Source organism: Pinus tabuliformis, chromosome 6 (assembly GCF_031772625.1).
Source record: "Pinus tabuliformis cultivar Carrire ecotype Pingquan chromosome 6, CPIR1, whole genome shotgun sequence".
NCBI classification, from domain to species: Eukaryota; Viridiplantae; Streptophyta; class Pinopsida; order Pinales; family Pinaceae; genus Pinus; species Pinus tabuliformis.
The window spans coordinates 1,987,310,933-1,987,330,258 of record NC_142292.1 but is presented as its reverse complement, the minus strand read 5'-3'; the positions used below and the strand labels follow the sequence as shown (position 1 = coordinate 1,987,330,258).

General features: G+C 40.0%; 1 protein-coding gene across 1 annotated transcript; it reads left to right on the top strand.

The window, feature by feature from the left end:
- The first annotated feature begins 17,522 nt into the window (after positions 1-17,522).
- On the top strand, positions 17,523-18,560 carry LOC149267191 (uncharacterized). The gene has a single exon (XM_089410455.1). The coding sequence runs from the start codon at positions 17,523-17,525 to the stop codon at positions 18,558-18,560; it is 1,038 nt and encodes a 345-aa protein (XP_089266581.1).
- The last annotated feature ends 766 nt before the right edge of the window (positions 18,561-19,326 follow it).

Below are 19,326 nucleotides of genomic sequence, written 5' to 3'. Positions count from 1 at the left end.
GGAATTATAATTATTGTCGTGTCGGCAGTATGTCGCTCTTGAACATGGCACTTGTCTGCATTCGTGTCTGGGTGGGGACATCTCATCTTTTTTTTACGCTAGCCTCCATGGGTTTGGTTTATCCTGTTTGACCTCTCATCTACTCATTGCCCCGTCATCATGACCTTTGATCCGTTGATGTCAAATACTGCCAAGTCCATTGTCGTGCCGCTGATATGTTCAAGAGAAGTTGACCTCTGCAGAATTACAACCTCTCTCTGATACCTCACATACTTCTGATTCACCACAACATTCTTCCTCTCTCTCGTGTCAATGATGTGGGAAACACTATGGCCCACCTTTGATCAAGGTCACTTCCTGTCGACTTCAGCGCATTATCCAGGAAGCTGATCTAGAGACTCCCTTCGGTGCCTTAGAGCCTGCATGCCTCAATGGCAGGTTCTTCGTGTTCGACGCGAGGTTTTCATCATTGGCCTCCGATCGAATGATTCTGCGGGTGTTCGATGCCAGCTCATTGATTCGCACGCCGTGGATTGTACCTATAGTACCTTGAGGACCATTGTCATTATTGGTGGTCCCTCTCGCGTCTGTTAACAGTTTTCATCATTGACTGGTAATCAGACGATGTTCTTGCATGTTCGACTTCAACTCCCATATTCACATGCTTGGACTTGTACTTTGTTCGGGTCGAGATGGAGCGCAAGACCCTGGGTTTTGTCTATTGTAATCCAGGTTGCAATTTTGTGGATTATTATAACCATTACATGACTCATTGATGGATGGTTGCGCCCATACCTGAGTCTTCATGGATGGCTGCGACCATACCTTTATTATCATCATGGTCTCTTTAGCTGGGTGGCTGCGTCCATACCACAGACCTCTTTCGTATGTCTTTTGGATGGCTGCGCCCATGCCTGGACTACATGTAATTGATTATCAGAACTATCAGATGTACATACGTGCAGGTTCTTCCTGGTGGTGTTCCAGTTCAGCCAGTTTCGTAAAGAATTTCACCCCTCCCACTCTCTCAGGCTTCATGCTTTAGGGGGCATCTGTTACACAGTAATTTGTCACTGTCTCCCTGTCAGTCTTCCTACTGTGTCATGAGTCCAATTCATCCATGCTCATGCTCTCTAATGTTTCCAGATGACCCACTTTGCCAAAGTTTTTGCTATCAGCGCGACTGTTGTCAAGATAAACGCGCTGCCAGGCGTTCCATAACAGACGAAATGCGCTGCCAGCGCGGAAACACACGGGTTTACCGCGCTAGTTGAATTTCATGAGACAGCGCGTCTGTTATTCATGTATGATCGCGCTGACATGACCTTCTTTTTTATTGAGCTGCGATGTCAACGCTCCAGTGCTGTTATGGACCCGCGCTGATCTAGTTTGGGCGAGTTTGTTCTAACAGTCGGCCTTCCAGATGACTCCAGGCCTGGTTGTTGGCCTTGTAAATGTCGCCCTCCCTTCTCTGGCATGTCGGTTTCGTCATTTGAGCCACCTTCCTTGGAGATAAGCTCGTCCTCCCACCATTCATGGAGGCTCCTTCTCCTATTTAAGCCTCTACCATTGCCATGAGCAGCTAGTTTGGATAGTTTTGAATTGATAGTGCTTGGAGTGTTGCTGCTAGTGTGTGATCTTGATAGGTAGTTGGTGTGACAAGTGTGGGATTGATAGAGAGCTTAAAGAAGGTTGTGAAGTGTTTCTTTCTTGTGTAAAACTTGTGTGAGAGAGAGTTTTTGTCTTGGGAGTTCTACCCCAAAGGGTGAATGCTTGAGAGACTTGTTGGCTAGACCCTCTTGAGAAGGATTCGACGTCAGAACTTTGGTTGTATTCTTCTCTGTTATTTATTAATAATAGATGACTATCATTATGGTTCCACTCTCATTGTTTCATGTTTGATGTTGATTTATATCCTTTCTAACTGATATATAATTGCATCTACTAGATTTTACGCTTGTTTTTGTGTTGTTCTTTGCATGTGCAGGTATCTAATCACGGAGATCGTGTGGATCGTGACCGGCCAAAGCAAAGGAACGAAGGCGACATCTCTTCAACGAACACTAGCGTTGGAATCCAAGTAGGTTCTCACCATCTACTTTTTATTTGCAATTAGGAACTTGCGTGGTAGCATTACGTGATTGTTGCTAGACCCGGTCTGGGCTAGTAGGGATCATCTCTGTCCTCAGAGAGGATTTACCTCCTCAACAATTTGGCAACTCCGCTGGGGAGTTTCTTTACCTTGTTGTTTGATTTGTAAACTTTGGACGGAGCCTGAAGCACGGCCAGGTAGCCTTCGAAACGCTATTGCTCTGCATTAGCGAAGTAGATCAAAGCCACTTCAGTCCATCTCCGATTTGGTTTACAAACTGAACAGCTTGGAGCTGGTTTTTGTCTTTTTGTGTTCATGTTTTGTCCTTGAGTTTGATTTTTTCTCTCTTTTCAAAGATTGGGGATTAGTTTCTCTGTTTTTGGCTTTCCTGGTTCAGTCTGGGAGGTGCCTTCATTGTTTAAAGAGTGATTGCCTTGGGTTGGGAGCTTTTGGCCCTATTGTGCCTGTTTTTTAGCCTCAATGTGGTTTATAATAAAACAGTTGCGCTGTCATCGCATAGCTGTTTCTTTGACTTCGTGATCATCGCATTTATACATTGAACAGTCGCGACGGTTCTGAAAATCGGACCAGCGCGGTTAAGCCGTGTACTTCCACGCTGACAGCACTTTGTTGCTGAGTATCACCCGCGCTGATACCTGTAGAATTGAATTTCTTCAATTCTGCCTCCTGAGCCTGTTGGTTTTGCTATCCCCTGCTTCTTTCACTTGGTTTATGACTTGATTTTTATTGTCTGAAGATTGAAGCACTTTCTTGGGAAGTCTTGTTGGGCGAATCTTGTTTTTGTGTCTTGTGACCTGGTTTTATCATCCCAATTTCGTTGGATTGGTTTTGTTTGGTTACTCGTTCACAAAGATTCGTTTACTGCTTGCCTTTTGGTTTTGCGAAAACCTTCCTCTTTGCTTGCTTTGCTTGGTTGTCTAGGTGATTGTTATTGAACCAGTCTTTGTATTGTTTCGATTACTTCTCACTACCCGGACACAGATTACAGTTGTTTGGGGTCAACCGGTTCTTTTCACATTTGTTTGTTATTATTTCTCAGAAGTTTGTTTAGTGCACTTTGCCATTGGAAAAGAAAAACGAATAATCTCTTTTGCGTTGCATTAGTTAATTGAAATTAGAAGCTTTTCATTGATTAAGTGATTTAAAACAAAGAAAAGTTTCGTTTGTTTGTCATTAGCTGCATTAGAGTGCTTCTTGATTGTGGTCATTTTGTTTGAAAAATTCTTAACTCTCTCGTAGTTAGTATTCATCGAACGAAATGATATTCTTTGGCATATAGTTTGCATCTAGGCGATTTTGAGAGATCACATACGGTAGGACCTGGAAATCGAAACTTAACTAAAGATCAACCATAAAATGAACTGAATGAACTTAAAAACGCATTGGAACATAACGCTCACTAATTAGAGGTCTATGCTAGAGACGTGCTCTGGCGTCGTTAAACCTAGTCACTGTTGTTTCACACTACGGTTGGGTGATTCCTCCTTTTGTGACTCGATAGTGGTCTAGCACGGATTTGAGCTCCCACGTACCGTCGCGTATATAGGGGAGACCCCACTAGGTTATCATCCTTTATCCACAGGAAGCCGTGTCTGCCGCCTTACAAGTCGTAACGCACCGAACAAAGCATTCGGGAAGATTGACTGCTGTATGGGACGTCCTTGGTTTTCATATGACTGCCAAGGTGTATATGCAGTTTTACGGATTTGTTTGGTAAACCATTTCCCTAGTCTCTCCAGAGTAGTCACTTTTGATCCTTTTCGGACTCCTTAAAAGAAAAGGCTCACTTGAGCAGTTTCTCACTTCGGGCTCACAAAACATTCGAAGGCGACTAGAGTCACCTTTTTGTCCTTTTCTCGACTCTTAAAACATGAAAAGGTCAAGTTGTGTCCTTGCGTCTTAAAATTCATTTGGCCACGATAAACATTACCTGGTTAGATCTTGTTCGCGTTAGCTTGAGTAGGTTTCTTTTTCGCTCTTGATGGCAACTTTTCCGGGGTTCACCAACCCAAGTATCCCTCCTGACGGGAATCCTGGCCATTTCACTCCTCTTGGGAATGTTGGTGCTCCTTATATGGCAACGTTGTCCCTCCCAGGGTTAACTATTGGGTTGCCGGTTTGGTTGTTCTCAACCTCTTTGGTCCCTGCCATCTCACCTACTGATCCATCAGTCCCTCCACCTGAACAACATCATGTTGATTCTAAGGTGGACCTCTCCCCTTCTACGCCTACTTCTACATCCTCATCTTCTACTTCGCCTGGTGAAAGTCTCGATTCGAGTAACCCGGTGGCTAAGAAGAAGAAGAAGAAGACGAAGAAGAAGAAGGCTCCCAAGGGAGAGGCTAGAAGTATAGCTCTTACTCCGAGTACACCTAAAGTCGAGCCACCTTCTGCTCCTCCGCGGAAGGTCAAGTTTCCTTGTCGATTATGCAAGGAGGACCATCTTCTTCGCGATTGTCCTGGAATCCCCAGGGTCTTTGAAGTATGGTCTCGTGATCCGGCCCGCCCCTCATCGTCCACTGAGGCTCACGGCGATGTTCCCCGATCGACTCACAAAGGTAAGGGAAAAGGGAAGATTCAAATCCCCTGTAGACTTTGTGAAGGCAATCATCCCCTTCAACTTTGTCCGCTCATGGATAAAGCCTCTAGTGTTTTGGAAAGTCTTACAGCTCCTTCACCCCAACTACCTGTTGGATATCGACGTCTCTCTGCAGCTGCAGATCGTTCCCTTGCTGACAAAGAGATTGATTTATATTCTTCTCTTGTCCAGCCTCCTCTTCCCGAACCCGGCTGTCCCCAGCCTGTTCGAGACCAACCATTGGTCGGAAAGAGTGTTGATTCGAGTCCACCACTCGCTCACTCTATTTCGGAAGAGAATCACGCCCATGTTCTTCTCATCTCTTCAGATTCTCCTGAGTCCCAAAATGACTCTCTTAACCCGGCTGCTCCCGAAGGTTCTCCTTCGGTTCCTTTAGCACATGGGGGCAATCATACGATTCCCCCACCAAGTAGTCTAGTCGCTTCCTTTGATTGGAATCACCTGATCGTCGGTCGCCTTCCATCCCATATGCCTTTCCATATCACAGTACATGCCTGTGCTAAGGCAGTACCTGGCACTGTTTTGGATGAAAGGGCGTCTGTCAGTCTTATGTCGTACACTACTTGGCAAGCCTTAGGTTCCCCGCAGCTTGGGCCAGTCACTCAGAATCTGTTGGCCTTTGACGGAGGAGCCTGTCCATCTCTAGGAGTTCTCCCAAAGTTCCCTATTACTTTGGGAGGCAAAACCGTCTATATAGGCGTCTTGGTTACCCAAGGTGTTTTAGACTTTAGTCTTCTCCTTGGTCGCGACTATGTTTACGCCATGGGGGCCCTCATTTCTTCGCTTTTCCGTGTGGTTTGCTTTCCACACAATGGAAGAATTGTGACTATCGATCAAGTGTCATTCGTAAGTCCCCCAATGCCTCCTGCGCCGTTGTCGTCCCCTCCTAGTTTTCATCCACCAGTTGCATCTCCCCCACCACAGATCAACTACGTGGCCACCTATCCCATGGCTGGATCCAGTGATGCCGCCATCGTGCATAGTGTCCTGGGGGCATTGGGCCCTGACTTCCAAGATGTTTCCCTTCCACCGAGAGTGGCAATCTTGGAAGCCCCAACTTTCTATTCATTATGATGAAGTTTGGGTGGAGCATAGTTCCTTTCCGGTGTCAAGCTCCTTAAAAAATGAAATTGGGTCTGGGTGGAGCATAGTTCCTTTCTAGTGTCAAGCTCCTTAAAAAATGAAACTCGCTTTGGTCGGAGCATAGTTCCTGATCTTGTGTCAAGCTCATTAAAAAATGAAACAAGGGTTATGAGGATAGTTCTTTTACTGTGTCAACCTCATTAAAAAATGAAGCAACTCCCTTTCCAAATCGAGTCTTTGATTAAGATCTCGTAAAATCCGAGTCGAGTCTTTCCTAGATCTCGAGAGTGAACCTTCATTCCATCCACTTTGTTGAATGCAATGAAGCTTGGGGGGCATGTACCTCGATTTGCGTTATTATGCTGGGGGCATGCAAACTCATAACAAGCATAGTTTTTCGTTTCAAGCTTGTATAAACATGAAACCGAATCCAAGCAAAGTTCTCCATGGTTCAAGCTTGGGTAAAAATGAACCCATACCTGATTTACATATCGTGATTGCCTTTTATTCGCTGAATTCTGCTAGATGAGCCTTGGTTGTTTTCATTCCATCGCTGCCATCTCTTTGGCCGATCATATGCTTTCACTTGGTTTTTTTTCCTTTCCTAAGGAACCGCAGCGATGAGTGGTTTTATTAGCTAGCCTCTTGACCCTTACATGTTTTGAGCAGTTCCACCATTACCGGAACCAGTTGCTACCCTTTATACCACTCGTTCCTCTAGGACGAGTCTCCTTTAAGCTCTTTTCTGACTCGTAAAAGATGAAAAGATTGTCGAGTATTTTTTCCTTTTTGACTCGTTAAAGAGAATAAAAATGGAGGTCTTCTTTTAGCTCTTTTCTGACCGTTTAAAGACGAAAAGATAGCCGAGTCCCCCTCTCGGCTCGTTAAAAGGAATGAGAGGTGGTCGCCTTTAAAGCTCTTTTTTCGCCCGTTTAAACTAAAAAGATTGTCGGGTTTTTGTCGTTTCGAACTCATTATTGGCTCCAAAACGACGTACTTCTGACCGCTTTTCTACTTTTTCGGGTCAAAGTTACTACTTACGAAAAGTACTCCTCGATCATACTGGTCGGGCGGTTCTTTCGAGCATTGTTTTATACTTTTTCGGGCTCGAGAGACACAACTTTACGAAAAAGGACCCCCCTAGAGTTTACTTTTCTGCTGTCTTTTCAGACTCTCTAAACAGGAAAAGACGCCGAATTCTTCCTTTGTCAGACTCGTTAAAACTCAATTACATCGGATTCTGTTAAAATGACGCCTTCCAAGCATATGCTATCCCCGTCAAGCTTGTCATCAAAAAATAATCGGGGTACTCGCCAGGAATGGTGGGGAAAATGGAATCATAATTATTGTCGTGTCGGCAGTATGTCGCTCTTGAACATGGCACTTGTCTGCATTCGTGTCTGGGTGGGGACATCTCATCTTGTTTTTACGCTAGCCTCCGTGGGTTTGGGTTATCCTGTTTGACCTCTCATCTACTCATTGCCCCGTCACCATGACCTTTGATCCGTTGATGTCAAATACTGCCAAGTCCACTGTCGTGCCGCCGATATGTTCAAGAGAAGTTGACCTCTGCAGAATTACAACCTCTCTCTGATACCTCACATACTTCTGATTCACCACAACATTCTTCCTCTGTCTCGTGTCAATGATGTGGGAAACACTATGGCCCACCTTTGATCAAGGTCACTTCCTATCGACTTCAGCTCATTATCCAGGAAGCTGATCTAGAGACTCCCTTCGGTGCCTTAGAGCCTGCATGCCTCAATGGCAGGTTCTTCGTGTTCGACGCGAGGTTTTCATCATTGGCCTCCGATCGAATGATTCTGCGGGTGTTCGACGCCAGCTCATTGATTCGCACGCCGTGGATTGTACCTATAGTACCTTGAGGACCATTGTCATTATTGGTGGTCCCTCTCGCGTCTGTTAACAGTTTTCATCATTGACTGGTAATCAGACGATGTTCTTGCATGTTCGACTTCAACTCCCATATTCACATGCTTGGACTTGTACTTTTTTCGGGTCGAGATGGAGCGCAAGACCCTGGGTTTTGTCTATTGTAATCCAGGTTGCGATTTTGTGGATTATTATAACCATTACATGACCCATTGATGGATGGTTGTGCCCATACCTGAGTCTTCATGGATGGCTGCGACCATACCTTTATTATCATCATGGTCTCTTTAGCTGGGTGGCTGCGTCCATACCACAGACCTATTTCATATGTCTTTTGGATGGCTGCGCCCATGCCTAGACTACATGTAATTGATTATCAGAACTATCAGATTTACATACGTGCAGGTTCTTCCTGGTGGTGTTCCAGTTCAGCTAGTTTCGTAAAGCATTTCACCCCTCCCACTCTCTCGGGCTTCATGCTTTAGGGGGCATTTGTTACACAGTAATTTGTCACTGTCTCCCTGTCAGTCTTCCTACTGTGTCATGAGTCCAATTCATCCATGCTCATGCTCTCTAATGTTGCCAGATGACCCACTTTGCCAAAGTTTTTGCTATTAGCGCGACTGTTGTCAAGATAAACGCGCTGACAGACGCTCCATAACAAACGAAATGCGCTGCCAGCGCGGAAACACACGGGTTTACTGCGCTGGTCGAATTTCATGAGACAGCGCGTCTGTTATTCATGTATGATCACGCTGACATGACCTTCTTTGTTATTCAGCTGCGATGTCAATGCTCCAGTGCAGTTATGGACCCGCGCTGATCCAGTTTGGGTGAGTTTGTTCTAACAGCCGGCCTTCCAGATGACTCTAGGACTGGTTGTTGGCCTTGTAAATGTCGCCCTCCCTTCTCTGGCATGTCGGTTTCGTCATTTGAGCCACCTTCCTTGGAGATAAGCTCATCCTCCCACCATTCATGGAGGCTCCTTCTCCTATTTAAGCCTCTACCATTGCCATGAGCAGCTAGTTTGGATAGTTTTTAATTGATAGTGCTTGGAGTGTTGCTGCTAGTGTGTGATCTTGATAGGTAGTTGGTGTGACAAGTGTGGGATTACTAGAGAGCTTAAGGAAGGTTGTGAAGTGTTTCTTTCTTGTGTAAAACTTGTGTGAGAGAGAGTTTTTGTCTTGGGAGTTCTACCCCCAAGGGTGAATGCTTGAGAGACTTGCTGGCTGGACCCTCTTGAGAAGGATTCGACGTCAGAACTTCGGTTGTATTCTTCTCTATTATTTATTAATAATAGATGACTATCATTATGGTTCCACTCTCATTGTTTCATGTTTGATATTGAGTTATATCCTTTCTGACTGATATATAATTGCATCTACTAGATTTTACACTTGTTTTCGTGTTGTTCTTTGCATGTGCAGGTATCTAATCACGGAGATCGTGTGGATCGTGACCGGCCAAAGCAAAGGAACGAAGGCGACATCTCTTTGACGAACATTAGCGTTGGAATCCAAGTAGGTTCTCACCATCTACTTTTTATTTGCAATTAGGAACTTGTGTGGTAGCATTGCATGATTGTTGCTAGACCCGGTCTGGGCTAGTAGGGATCGTCTCTGTCCGCAGAGAGGATTTACCTCCTCAACAAGCATCATCAAATCCCTTTCCTTTCTCAGGAGTTTTAGATCTACAATACTTTTTGAAGTGCCCTTCCTTTCCACATTTCCAAGACACCTTTACAAGTTTTCCTGGAGATTTAGATCAACCACTCGAGGAATTATTTTTGTTTCTGTTCTGGGATTGTCCTCGTATAGACAAGGCATCTCCATAAAAAAGAGCTAACTAAGTCTTGGACACAATTCAAATTGTACTGAAGAGAATTAGCAAATTTTTTTTTGAAGTATGGTAATGCAAACATTGTACATGGCCGCTCGATTCAAGATGTGTGTATGTATAACAAAGATCAAGGCAGATTTCACAATGCAGTTTTGTGCAATAAAGTTATAGAATGGCAAATTACTGTGGTGTAGTTGCAACGATATTGAGTTGTAACTTAGTCATGCTAACATGCATATCATGCTAGCATTTCAAGTTCACACAAATTCTCGTTACAATAGTTACAAATGGTAGTGTGCTAGAACAACATGTTACACATTCGTGCAATTTGACTGGTAGTGCAATAGAAGATTTCATGCAATTCTAGCGTTATTATGGATTGTCTTCTACATTGACTCTATCTTTTCTTTTCCCATCAAATTATATTCTAATGTAACATAAATAGTGTATGTATAGACAAGAGTCTAACTGGTTCATATATGTTAAGAATTGTTATTTAAGTTAATCATTCCTTGTACAATAGGTAGATAATCTTCACTTTATGTTGTTTCTTCACTATGTTATACAAAGTCAAAGTTTATTGCTGCCCAAGCATTATCCCATTGTTTGTTGTGTTGTGTGTCTGATTTGTGAGTCCTTGAGTATCCTTTTTTCAATCAGGGCTAGAGGGATTGTTCCACATCAAACGAGGACCCTGAAACTGTACAGCTAGGTAGCTATAAGCTACGGTGATTTCAATCTCGACACCTCGACAGTAGAAATGTAATTCTATAAGAGCCCTCTTTGATGCATTTAAGACCAAAATATTGGTTTACTCAGGTAGACCATTAACTATCAAAGCTCACAAAAGATGGACAATGTATCAATTTGTCTTTGCAAGGTAGAAGCCATCGAGACCAAGTAATTTATAATTGGATTGTTGTTGTTTCCATTCACTTTGAATCTTTAATTGAAGATTTTAATTGTACGCGGTGTAAGAATGTCGGTGATGTTGATTTTTTAGACAATCACGTCAATCAACAATCAACATATAAGTGTATCTAAAAAAATATTTTAAGTGACGGTCATTTAAGTTATTTTCTATATATTAATTTTTTATTTTATTTTTGTTTTTTTATTGTCTACCTATATAAAAATTTTACATATTTGAATATTTTATTTAGATATATGAAAAATATTCCAATCCAATGAAGAAATTTTAAGTTTGTATCGTCAATGAACCTTATGTTAACAAAACCATATATGGATAATGAATTTCACATGTAGCAACTTTGTCATCTATGTCAATTTAATAAGAGGTTGTGATGTGTAAGTGACATAGTTGTACTAACAAAATGAGTTTGGTAAAATCTCAATACACTTGGTTTTAAATGTGCTAGATTTTTTTGAGAAAAACTCATATTATGTTGCCTCTGTTCCTCATCTGCTTTAGATTATCAAATGTCAACGTTTTGATCGAGCTAGTCACATGAAATATCAATGTTTTGATATTGACCCTTACATGAATTGTGAAAAACATCCTCATCATTCATACAAATGTTCTAGACACAAGACTCTTGCAAGAATGATGTACTTTCAATGTAAAAGTCAAATTAATTTTCCTATCATTTTGTAATCTCCTTAAAACTTTTTTGTTTTATGAAATCACAATAATTGAAAAAAATCTATGATAATGTTTTCTTCTTCTTATCTCTAAAATAGTATTATTATTATTATTTTAATTATGGTGTGCTTTTCAATGAAAATGATCTCATTTTGAATACAAAGATTCTTGTTTGTTCAACAATATTGTGGCAACTAATAACACTTTTTCCAATATATTATTTAGAATTTTTTTTCAATAATGTTTTAATATCATAAGTTTAAAATTTGATTTTTTCAAAAATAAATTAATAATCAATATTTTTATTTTTATTATAATGTATAACAACTCGAATCACAACTCTAATAAGATAAACTACAACATAGGAATAAACATTTTGAGCTAGTTCTTATTTAGAATTTTTTTGTTTGACATTGATTGTCATCTATAACCAGTGGATGATCAGAGCATATTGCAGATGATCAGAGCATATTCAAATGAAGGTGAAGAAGTTCAGCTTACACCTCACAAACTTATCGTTAGAGCTTATGAAGAATTCATCCACAAAGCATATTCAAATGAAGGTGCAGAAGTTCAACTTACACCTCCCAAGCTTATTGTTAGACCTAATGAAGAAATCATCCACAACTAATACAAAAGGACGACCTTTCACATGCTGGACTACTCCAAACCAATCCAGTGTCAGTTTCAAAGCGTTGGATTTCTTCAAGAAAACCCATAAACCCACCTTCTCTTACTCCTCTTCTATATCCACTTTAAATTTTAGAATACCAACATTATAATAGATTTGGCTACCTAAAAGATCATTGTTCTTAACTTCACCTTTATAGAAAACATTCTCATTATTCAAACAAACGTCTTAGACACAAATTTTTTATGATGTTCTTTTTAATCAAAAGAATCTCATTTTGAATACAAAGATTATATTTGACTTTCTAACAATATTATGATCCACATTTTAATTTTTTTTCCAATATTTAATTTAGAATTTTTTAATAATATTTTAAATTAAAAATTGAGTTTTTTAAATAAATTAATAATTAATGTTTATATATTTATCCTAATATATAACAACTCAATCACAACTTCAATAAGATATAGGATGAAATCTTACCAGGAGTGTCTAGTAAAAATAGCATAATTGGTTTGATGCTTAAATTGATATATTTTTGTCCTTAAACAAAATAAACATTTTTTTTAATTTTTTATTATTAAATATTTAATAAAAATAGAATTTTTTTTTTTTTATATTTTTAACTAAATTAACATAAATAGTTCATTCTTATTGATTAAATTTTTGGTCTCAAATATAATAAAGTTACCTATATGCATGATTAAAAGCAACCTTATAATTTGGGAAAAAAAAAATACTTTTATAGTTTAGAAATAATAAATTTGAGTTTTGTTTTAAAACAATTTTTATTAAACATTTTTAACTAAATTAATAGCATAAATACTTCTTTAAATACTCTTATATAATGTTCTTACTGTAATTAATGATCGTCCGATTATTAAAAAATAATTTTTTTGAACACTCTACACTTTTATTAATGTTTTTATTGTAAGTAATGGGATGCCAATTAGGACAATAATATTACTTTGGATGTAGAATTTAGGGCAATAAATTAACTTCATTGAAGACTCTTATTTTATTAATGTTCTTAGCAACCAATATATATGAAGCTATAACTCCATTAATGGAAGGGCAAATATATGCCAAATGTTAGAACTCCATTAATGGAAGGGGCAATATATGCCAAATGTTAGATTTTATACTTGAGTAAATCTAATGTATTGCCCCAGCATTAATGGAGCTATAGCTCCATATATATGGCTAGCCAATAATCTTATTGTAATTAATGGTACGAGTACCAATTAGGGTAATAAAATTATTCAAAACATTACTATTGGCATGTAAAATTTAATAACTTGAATTTAATTTAACAAGGCAGCTAGTTTATTTTGATTATTGAATTTTGAAATTACCAAATTAAATATGTTTTAATGTATTTAAAAAAAAAGAGAAAAAAAGAAATTTTATTCATGGACAACAAATTTTATTCATAATTGCAGAATTTAGTTTAAACAAGTTTTGAGTCTGGTTTTATTTAGCCATTACAGGGCAACAAAGATTTTTGTTACCAAAAACTAGGATTAGTGTGAGAGCCTATCATTCAGAATAAATCAGAATGATTTTTGCGAATAAAAATTTCAATAGGAAACAAAAATCATTTTTATTATTATTTAAATAAATAATTTAAAAATTAGAAATATTGATTTGCATGGTAAGAAGCACGCTGCTCTGGAACACCCAGAACAAATATTTGGTTGAAGATGCCCATTTCGCTCTTGTATGGAATCATTTAATTTAATTCGACATTCACCTGCTGCTCTGCAGCGCCCACTTCGAGTATTTACTTGAAGACTCGTCGTCTTGTGGAAGCATTTAATAAGTCCACATCCAACTATTCTGTGGAAAAACGAGATCTATTCAAGGCGTGTTAGTTGGAATCCTGCATATGAAATATCTGATGTAGGCTTGGAAATTAGGCGTAGAAACAGAGCGCGTTGTGTTTCATTTTTCCCTTGTTTGTTTCTGAAATTTTAAAGCACCCTGCTGGAAGAGATGTGGTGGAAGTTTGGTAACAAACAATCTGATGAACTAAAGCTTGGAATGTACGTGAAATCGAAAGTGGATAAATTTGCAAGTTTTAATTACTAGGTGTATAATATAAATATTTGCAACAATTCGTCCTAGCGTTATTAATGCGCTCGAGTATAGGATCTATACAGTGATTTTTTCTCTGCATTGCAGCTTTATTTTTGTTTCAGCTCGTATGACGGTAAATAGCACGAATTTTTAAAAGAGGAGGGTTCATTCCAATAACATGTTCAAATTTACAGCTACAAAAGAGGAGGGTTCATTCCAATAACATCAAATTTACAGGGTTGTTAAACTAACATCAAGTTCGGGCTGGAGGAGGAGCGCGGTGGTCGTGGAGCGGTGTGCGGGAAATCATCCAACTAGAGATCGAGACCGTTGGTAAGAGCCTATAAGCGCTACGTAGGTGTGTTTTTTCAGCCAATGCATGTCATCTATCTTGCTATGACTCCTTATCACCAGCCCTGCATCGAAAATCCTCACTCCTTTTAGACAAAGACACCTGATGCAAAAGAACACTGCATGTTCACCGCGTCCATACTTGGTCATTACGCTTATTTCCTGAGGGGTCTCTCTTCTCAAGTGGAGTCTCTTCTCTGCAATCTTCTTTCCGTGGGTTTTTGTGTCTCAAGGTTATGTCATTTTAGAATATCACACTCTCCTAGTTATGTTAGACTTATTTGAGGCCTCTATTATTGTGGCGGCCTGGCAACTTGGGTTGGGTTTCTCTCTCGTCGTGTTTTTTTCCACAGTTTATGCACCTGGTTTCTCTCTGCGCTTCTCTCCAGGTTAGTATTTTCTTTTTGTCTGGTTGTGTACTGGTATCTATTTTTCAAATTTTCGGTGCTATTAAGGAAAACTTATCAGCATTGCAGTTATCTTTGGTATAATTTTATTTCAATATAAATCTCTGTTTCTGGAAGAAAATCTCATGAATGGTGCATAAAGGAAGGATGATTTGGCATAGCAGCTAGGCGAATATGTTTTTAGAAAGAAAATTTCTAAATTAGAAATCTCTACTGATTAATGGGTGAATCTAACATGTCTGGGAATTCAATCTTAAACTGGTTATGGATATCAGCTTTAAAGATTCAGAGTTTCTTTGTTATTTCCAAGCCATACTCAGATGTTCGTTTTAAACTAGGTCCTTGGTGTTGTATATGTGGGATTTTCTGCTGCTGCGTAGTATGTCCTGAAGAAGTTTCGTGAAGGTCTCTATCCTGGATTTTGTCTGAATTGCTCATAAGCCTTGGCTCTAGGTCGACACCTTTCGATCCCTCCTGGTTTTTCCGGGCCAGCTTTTCCCCCGGTTTTTCCAGGCCAGATTTTCTCCTCCGGCAATCGGAAGATGACCAAAAGTACATCTCTGGTGGTGACATACTGTGTTTCATCCTGAATATTAAATTATCCTTGGGAGGCAATCTGATCGGATGAATTAAGTGAAAGCCATCAATTTTCAAATTCCCTCCCGCTTGTCTGATGTCCAGCTCATGATGTCGTCACCTCTTTTAAGATAGGAGGACAGATGACATTTCCATAACTATCATCCTTTTGGGAAAAGAGTCCTTTAGTTCTCGAGGTTTCTTTTGTCAGTCTCTAGTCAGAAGACCACACTTCTATCCTTCTTTCTCCAGGCACTTTGTTCGGGAGTAAGTTGTACCTCTTGTCCGATTCATATCTCTTCTGGATTCTTGTGGTACCTATGAGGTAATAGTTGGTGGCTCTTTCAAGAATGGAGTTACTATCGGACACATCTGCCACGGAGGCGATGATACAAGCTGCCATTCAAGCAGAATCAGTCCATGAAAATGCCAAGTTGTCATTTGACTGGCAATCCACTCTGGAGGACTTGCTGATTCGGCCATTGGTTCCATAGGATGACTTGGCTAGTTTTGATCGGCCAAAGGAAGGACCTTCTCGAATTCCCAGACTAAATGAAAATGATCATATTGGAAAGGATTTGAAAGAAGGTTCCTATCAGAAAATCCATAAACAGGTCAAAATTGTTCCCCCTCCCGCAGCCATTAGAATAGACGGTACCCACCTTGCTGATTGCATAGCTAGCCTCTAAGGAAACACCTTGATCGGGCGATGGCACTTCTCGAAAATGAATGACTCTAAGATGAGAAGTTGGCTCGTGTCCCAGTGGAAACCGCTAATAGTGTATGTTCCTATTATAGCCAGCCTCCTAAAGGAATTGTACTGCTTTCATTTTCTTTAACCAAGTGATCTGGAAATCATTCTGAAGCATCAGTGGGTGTATAACCGAAGCTTCTTGGTATTGCACAGATGGTACACAGGATTCAATCCGCTAAGAAATACCCTTCAAACAACTTCATTTGGGTCAAACTACCCGGTCTGCCATTAGAATTATGGTCAAAAGAAACCTTAGTCGAGATTGGGAATGCCATAGGAAAGTGTGTTTACGTTGATCCTTGGTGCATGGGAGAAAAAGATAAAAGAGTGGCATGGGTTCTGATAGATAAATCGTACAGGGGAGGATTTACGGATCATATCGACATTCTCTGGAAGGAGTTGAAAATTAGGCAAAGACTAGACTATTGGGGGGTTCCTTTTAGATGCTCAGCATGCCATCATACTGGCCATCTAATAAAGAATTGTTCTCGGCGTCTTCACAATAGTCGAAAATTCAATGGAACTCATCAATTCAAAGCAAAATATGGTATGGTAATCTCTCCTTGCCCGGACGCGGGGAAATTTTTATCCACAAAGAGCAGGTCCTCCTCTGGATCAGAGGATATGTAGAAGACCTCATCCGATGATCCTCATCTCCTTCCACCGCAGGCTAAAACCCTCTGCCCTGTGGACCCTATATCCCCTTCTATGCCTCCTCTAGAACCTGCCTCTGATCATGATGTCCCCTTTTCGCAAATATCCCCGCCTATGCCCCCCTAGAGCCGACCTCTGATCATGAGGTCCCCAATCCGTCCCCGATTCCTCATCCTTTAAAAAGCAACAACAATGAAATTCATATTATTCAGTCATCCCCATCTCCTATAAAGACAATTTCTTTGCCTGGGAAAGGTAAGAAAATCATGATATCCCCCACCCCCGCTAACTCTCCGTCTTCCTCACCCTCTAATTCTATAGGCAGTGATTTGGATTTCCTGCTTTCCAAGAAGTCGCTGGAGCTCAGAGCTCTCACCATCCATAAACCTGGCACCCAAAAATCTCCTCTCATTAGTCCAAACTCCGCTAGCAACATCACGGTGATAAGGAAGAATAACAGGGGCAGTAGGCACTTTAGAGGAAGAGGTGAGGGTGCGGGCAGAGGAATCCGTAAATTGTCACTTATTGATGTTCCTATTGTAGATATGACTGATGAGAGGCCTCTTAGAGCAAGCATGGCCGAGAAGCTTTCAAAGTGAATTTTATCATATCTATGAACATTCAGGGGCTGGGGAAAGGGAAATTTTTTTTGGAGTTAAAGGATTTTTTCTTCTTAGTTAGACCCAAGATTATCTTAATCCAGGAAACCATGCATGCCTCCTCTGTTGCAATTTCTTATTTTAGGAAAATGTTTCCTTCCTGGTACATATCAGTTGTAGAAGCAAATGACCTCTCGGGCGGATTAGCAATCCTGTGGGATCCGGACTGGATCATGGCAAAAACATACAGTTGTCTGGCGGGAATTTTGATCTCAGCCCAAATAAGGGGTCATAAATTTCCCGTTAATATCTTAAATGTTTATGCTCCTTAAAACAAGAGAATGTCGTTCTGGGAGAAACTTTTTGTTTCTGAAGTTTTTGACATTGAAAATTTACTGATTGCAGGGGATTTAAATATCACTCTAAATATGGATGAAATATGGGGCATTAACAGGAAAAAGGACCCGCTGGCTGAAAGAATAAAAAATGAGTTGCTGAGAAGGAATTTCGTGGACATCCTCCCAGCTCAGATGCATCCGACGTGGGAAAATGGAAGAACTGAAAAAGCATATATCACAAAGAGGCTTGATCAATTTATTCTTCATGCTAGCTTAATTGACAAGATGGGAATGCCTTTCTCATCGATTGAAAAGGTGTTTATTTCTGATCATAGACCGATTTTGTTGGGGTGGAAGGAAAAAGGTTTCAGGAAGGGATATTCCTTCAAATTCAATAGGACGTATCTGGAAGACCCAACTTTTAATGAACTCATTAAAAAAGTCTGGTGCGAGTTGCTACCTTCAAATCCTTGCTCGATCTTTATGACATTCAGAGATAAAATGGATCATTTAAGAAAGGTGGTAAAAGAGTGGAAATTTAAGAAAATGCAATCCAACAGATCCGACCTTCGAAAAATTCAAAAGGAGTTAGATTATGCATCGGAAGCTATGGCTTCTAATCTCATGTCTTTTCAAATGAGATGCCATATTAAGGAGTTACAAAGGAAGAAATCAAAAATTTTAGAACAGGAGGAATTATTCTGGAGGCTGAAGAGTAGGGATTTATGGCTAAGAGAAGGGGACAAGAACACAAAGTTCTTCCATAAATTCGCAAGCGCAAGGAGGGAAAAAAACTCAATTTGGAAAATAAGTGATGGAAGAGGGGGCTTTTTATATTCCCAAGAGGAAATCTCAAAAGAGGCTATGAGATTCTTTGAAAGGCAATACAAGAGATCGGAAAACAGGTCGATTCTGGATATTCTGTGGGGCATTGAAGTGTATCCTCAGATGTTCGACGAGGACATAAATAATCAAATATTTCAACCAGTTACCGAGGAGGAATTGCTGAGAACTTTAAAAGTTTTTAAAAGGGACAAATGACCTGGCCCGGATGGGTGGTCAATAGAGTTTTTTTGTCACTTTTTTGATATCATAAAAAATGACATGTTAAAAATGGTGGAAGGGACTAGGATGTCAGGCAGCATAAACCAGAAAACATCATCCACTAATATAGCTCTCATCCCAAAAAAAGGAGATGCAATCTCTTTCACGGATTTCCGTCCGATCTCTCTATGTAATATTTCTTACAAAATCATATCAAAAATTATTGCTGAAAGAATAAAAGGAACTTTGTCTACTTTCTTAACAAAGGATCAGCATGCTTTTTTACAGGGGAGGAACATTTTAGATGCGGTTGCAACAACTCAAGAAGGCCTTTTTGCCATCCATGCTAAAAAAAGTGATGCAGTCATTCTAAAAATCGACCTCTGCAAAGCTTATGATTGCATGGATTGGGCATTCATCAGATGTTTGCTAGCAAAGGTTGGATTAAGAGCTAATATGATAAACTGGGTCATGGCATGCATAGAAAAGGTGAATTATTCAACCATTGTCAATGGGATCCCATCTGCTTTCTTCCTAGCGTCTAGAGGCCTTCACCAAGGTTGCCCCCTGTCCCCGCTTTTATTTATTTTGGCTATGAATTCCCTCCGTCTTCATATCAACAAGGCTGTAAAAGAAAAAAGGTGTCTCCCGATGAAAATATGCAGGAACATTTCAATCTCTCACAATCTTTTCGTCGATGATGTTATAATGTTTGGCATTTTATGCAAATTAACTTGGCTGTGTTACTATGAAATTCTTTAAA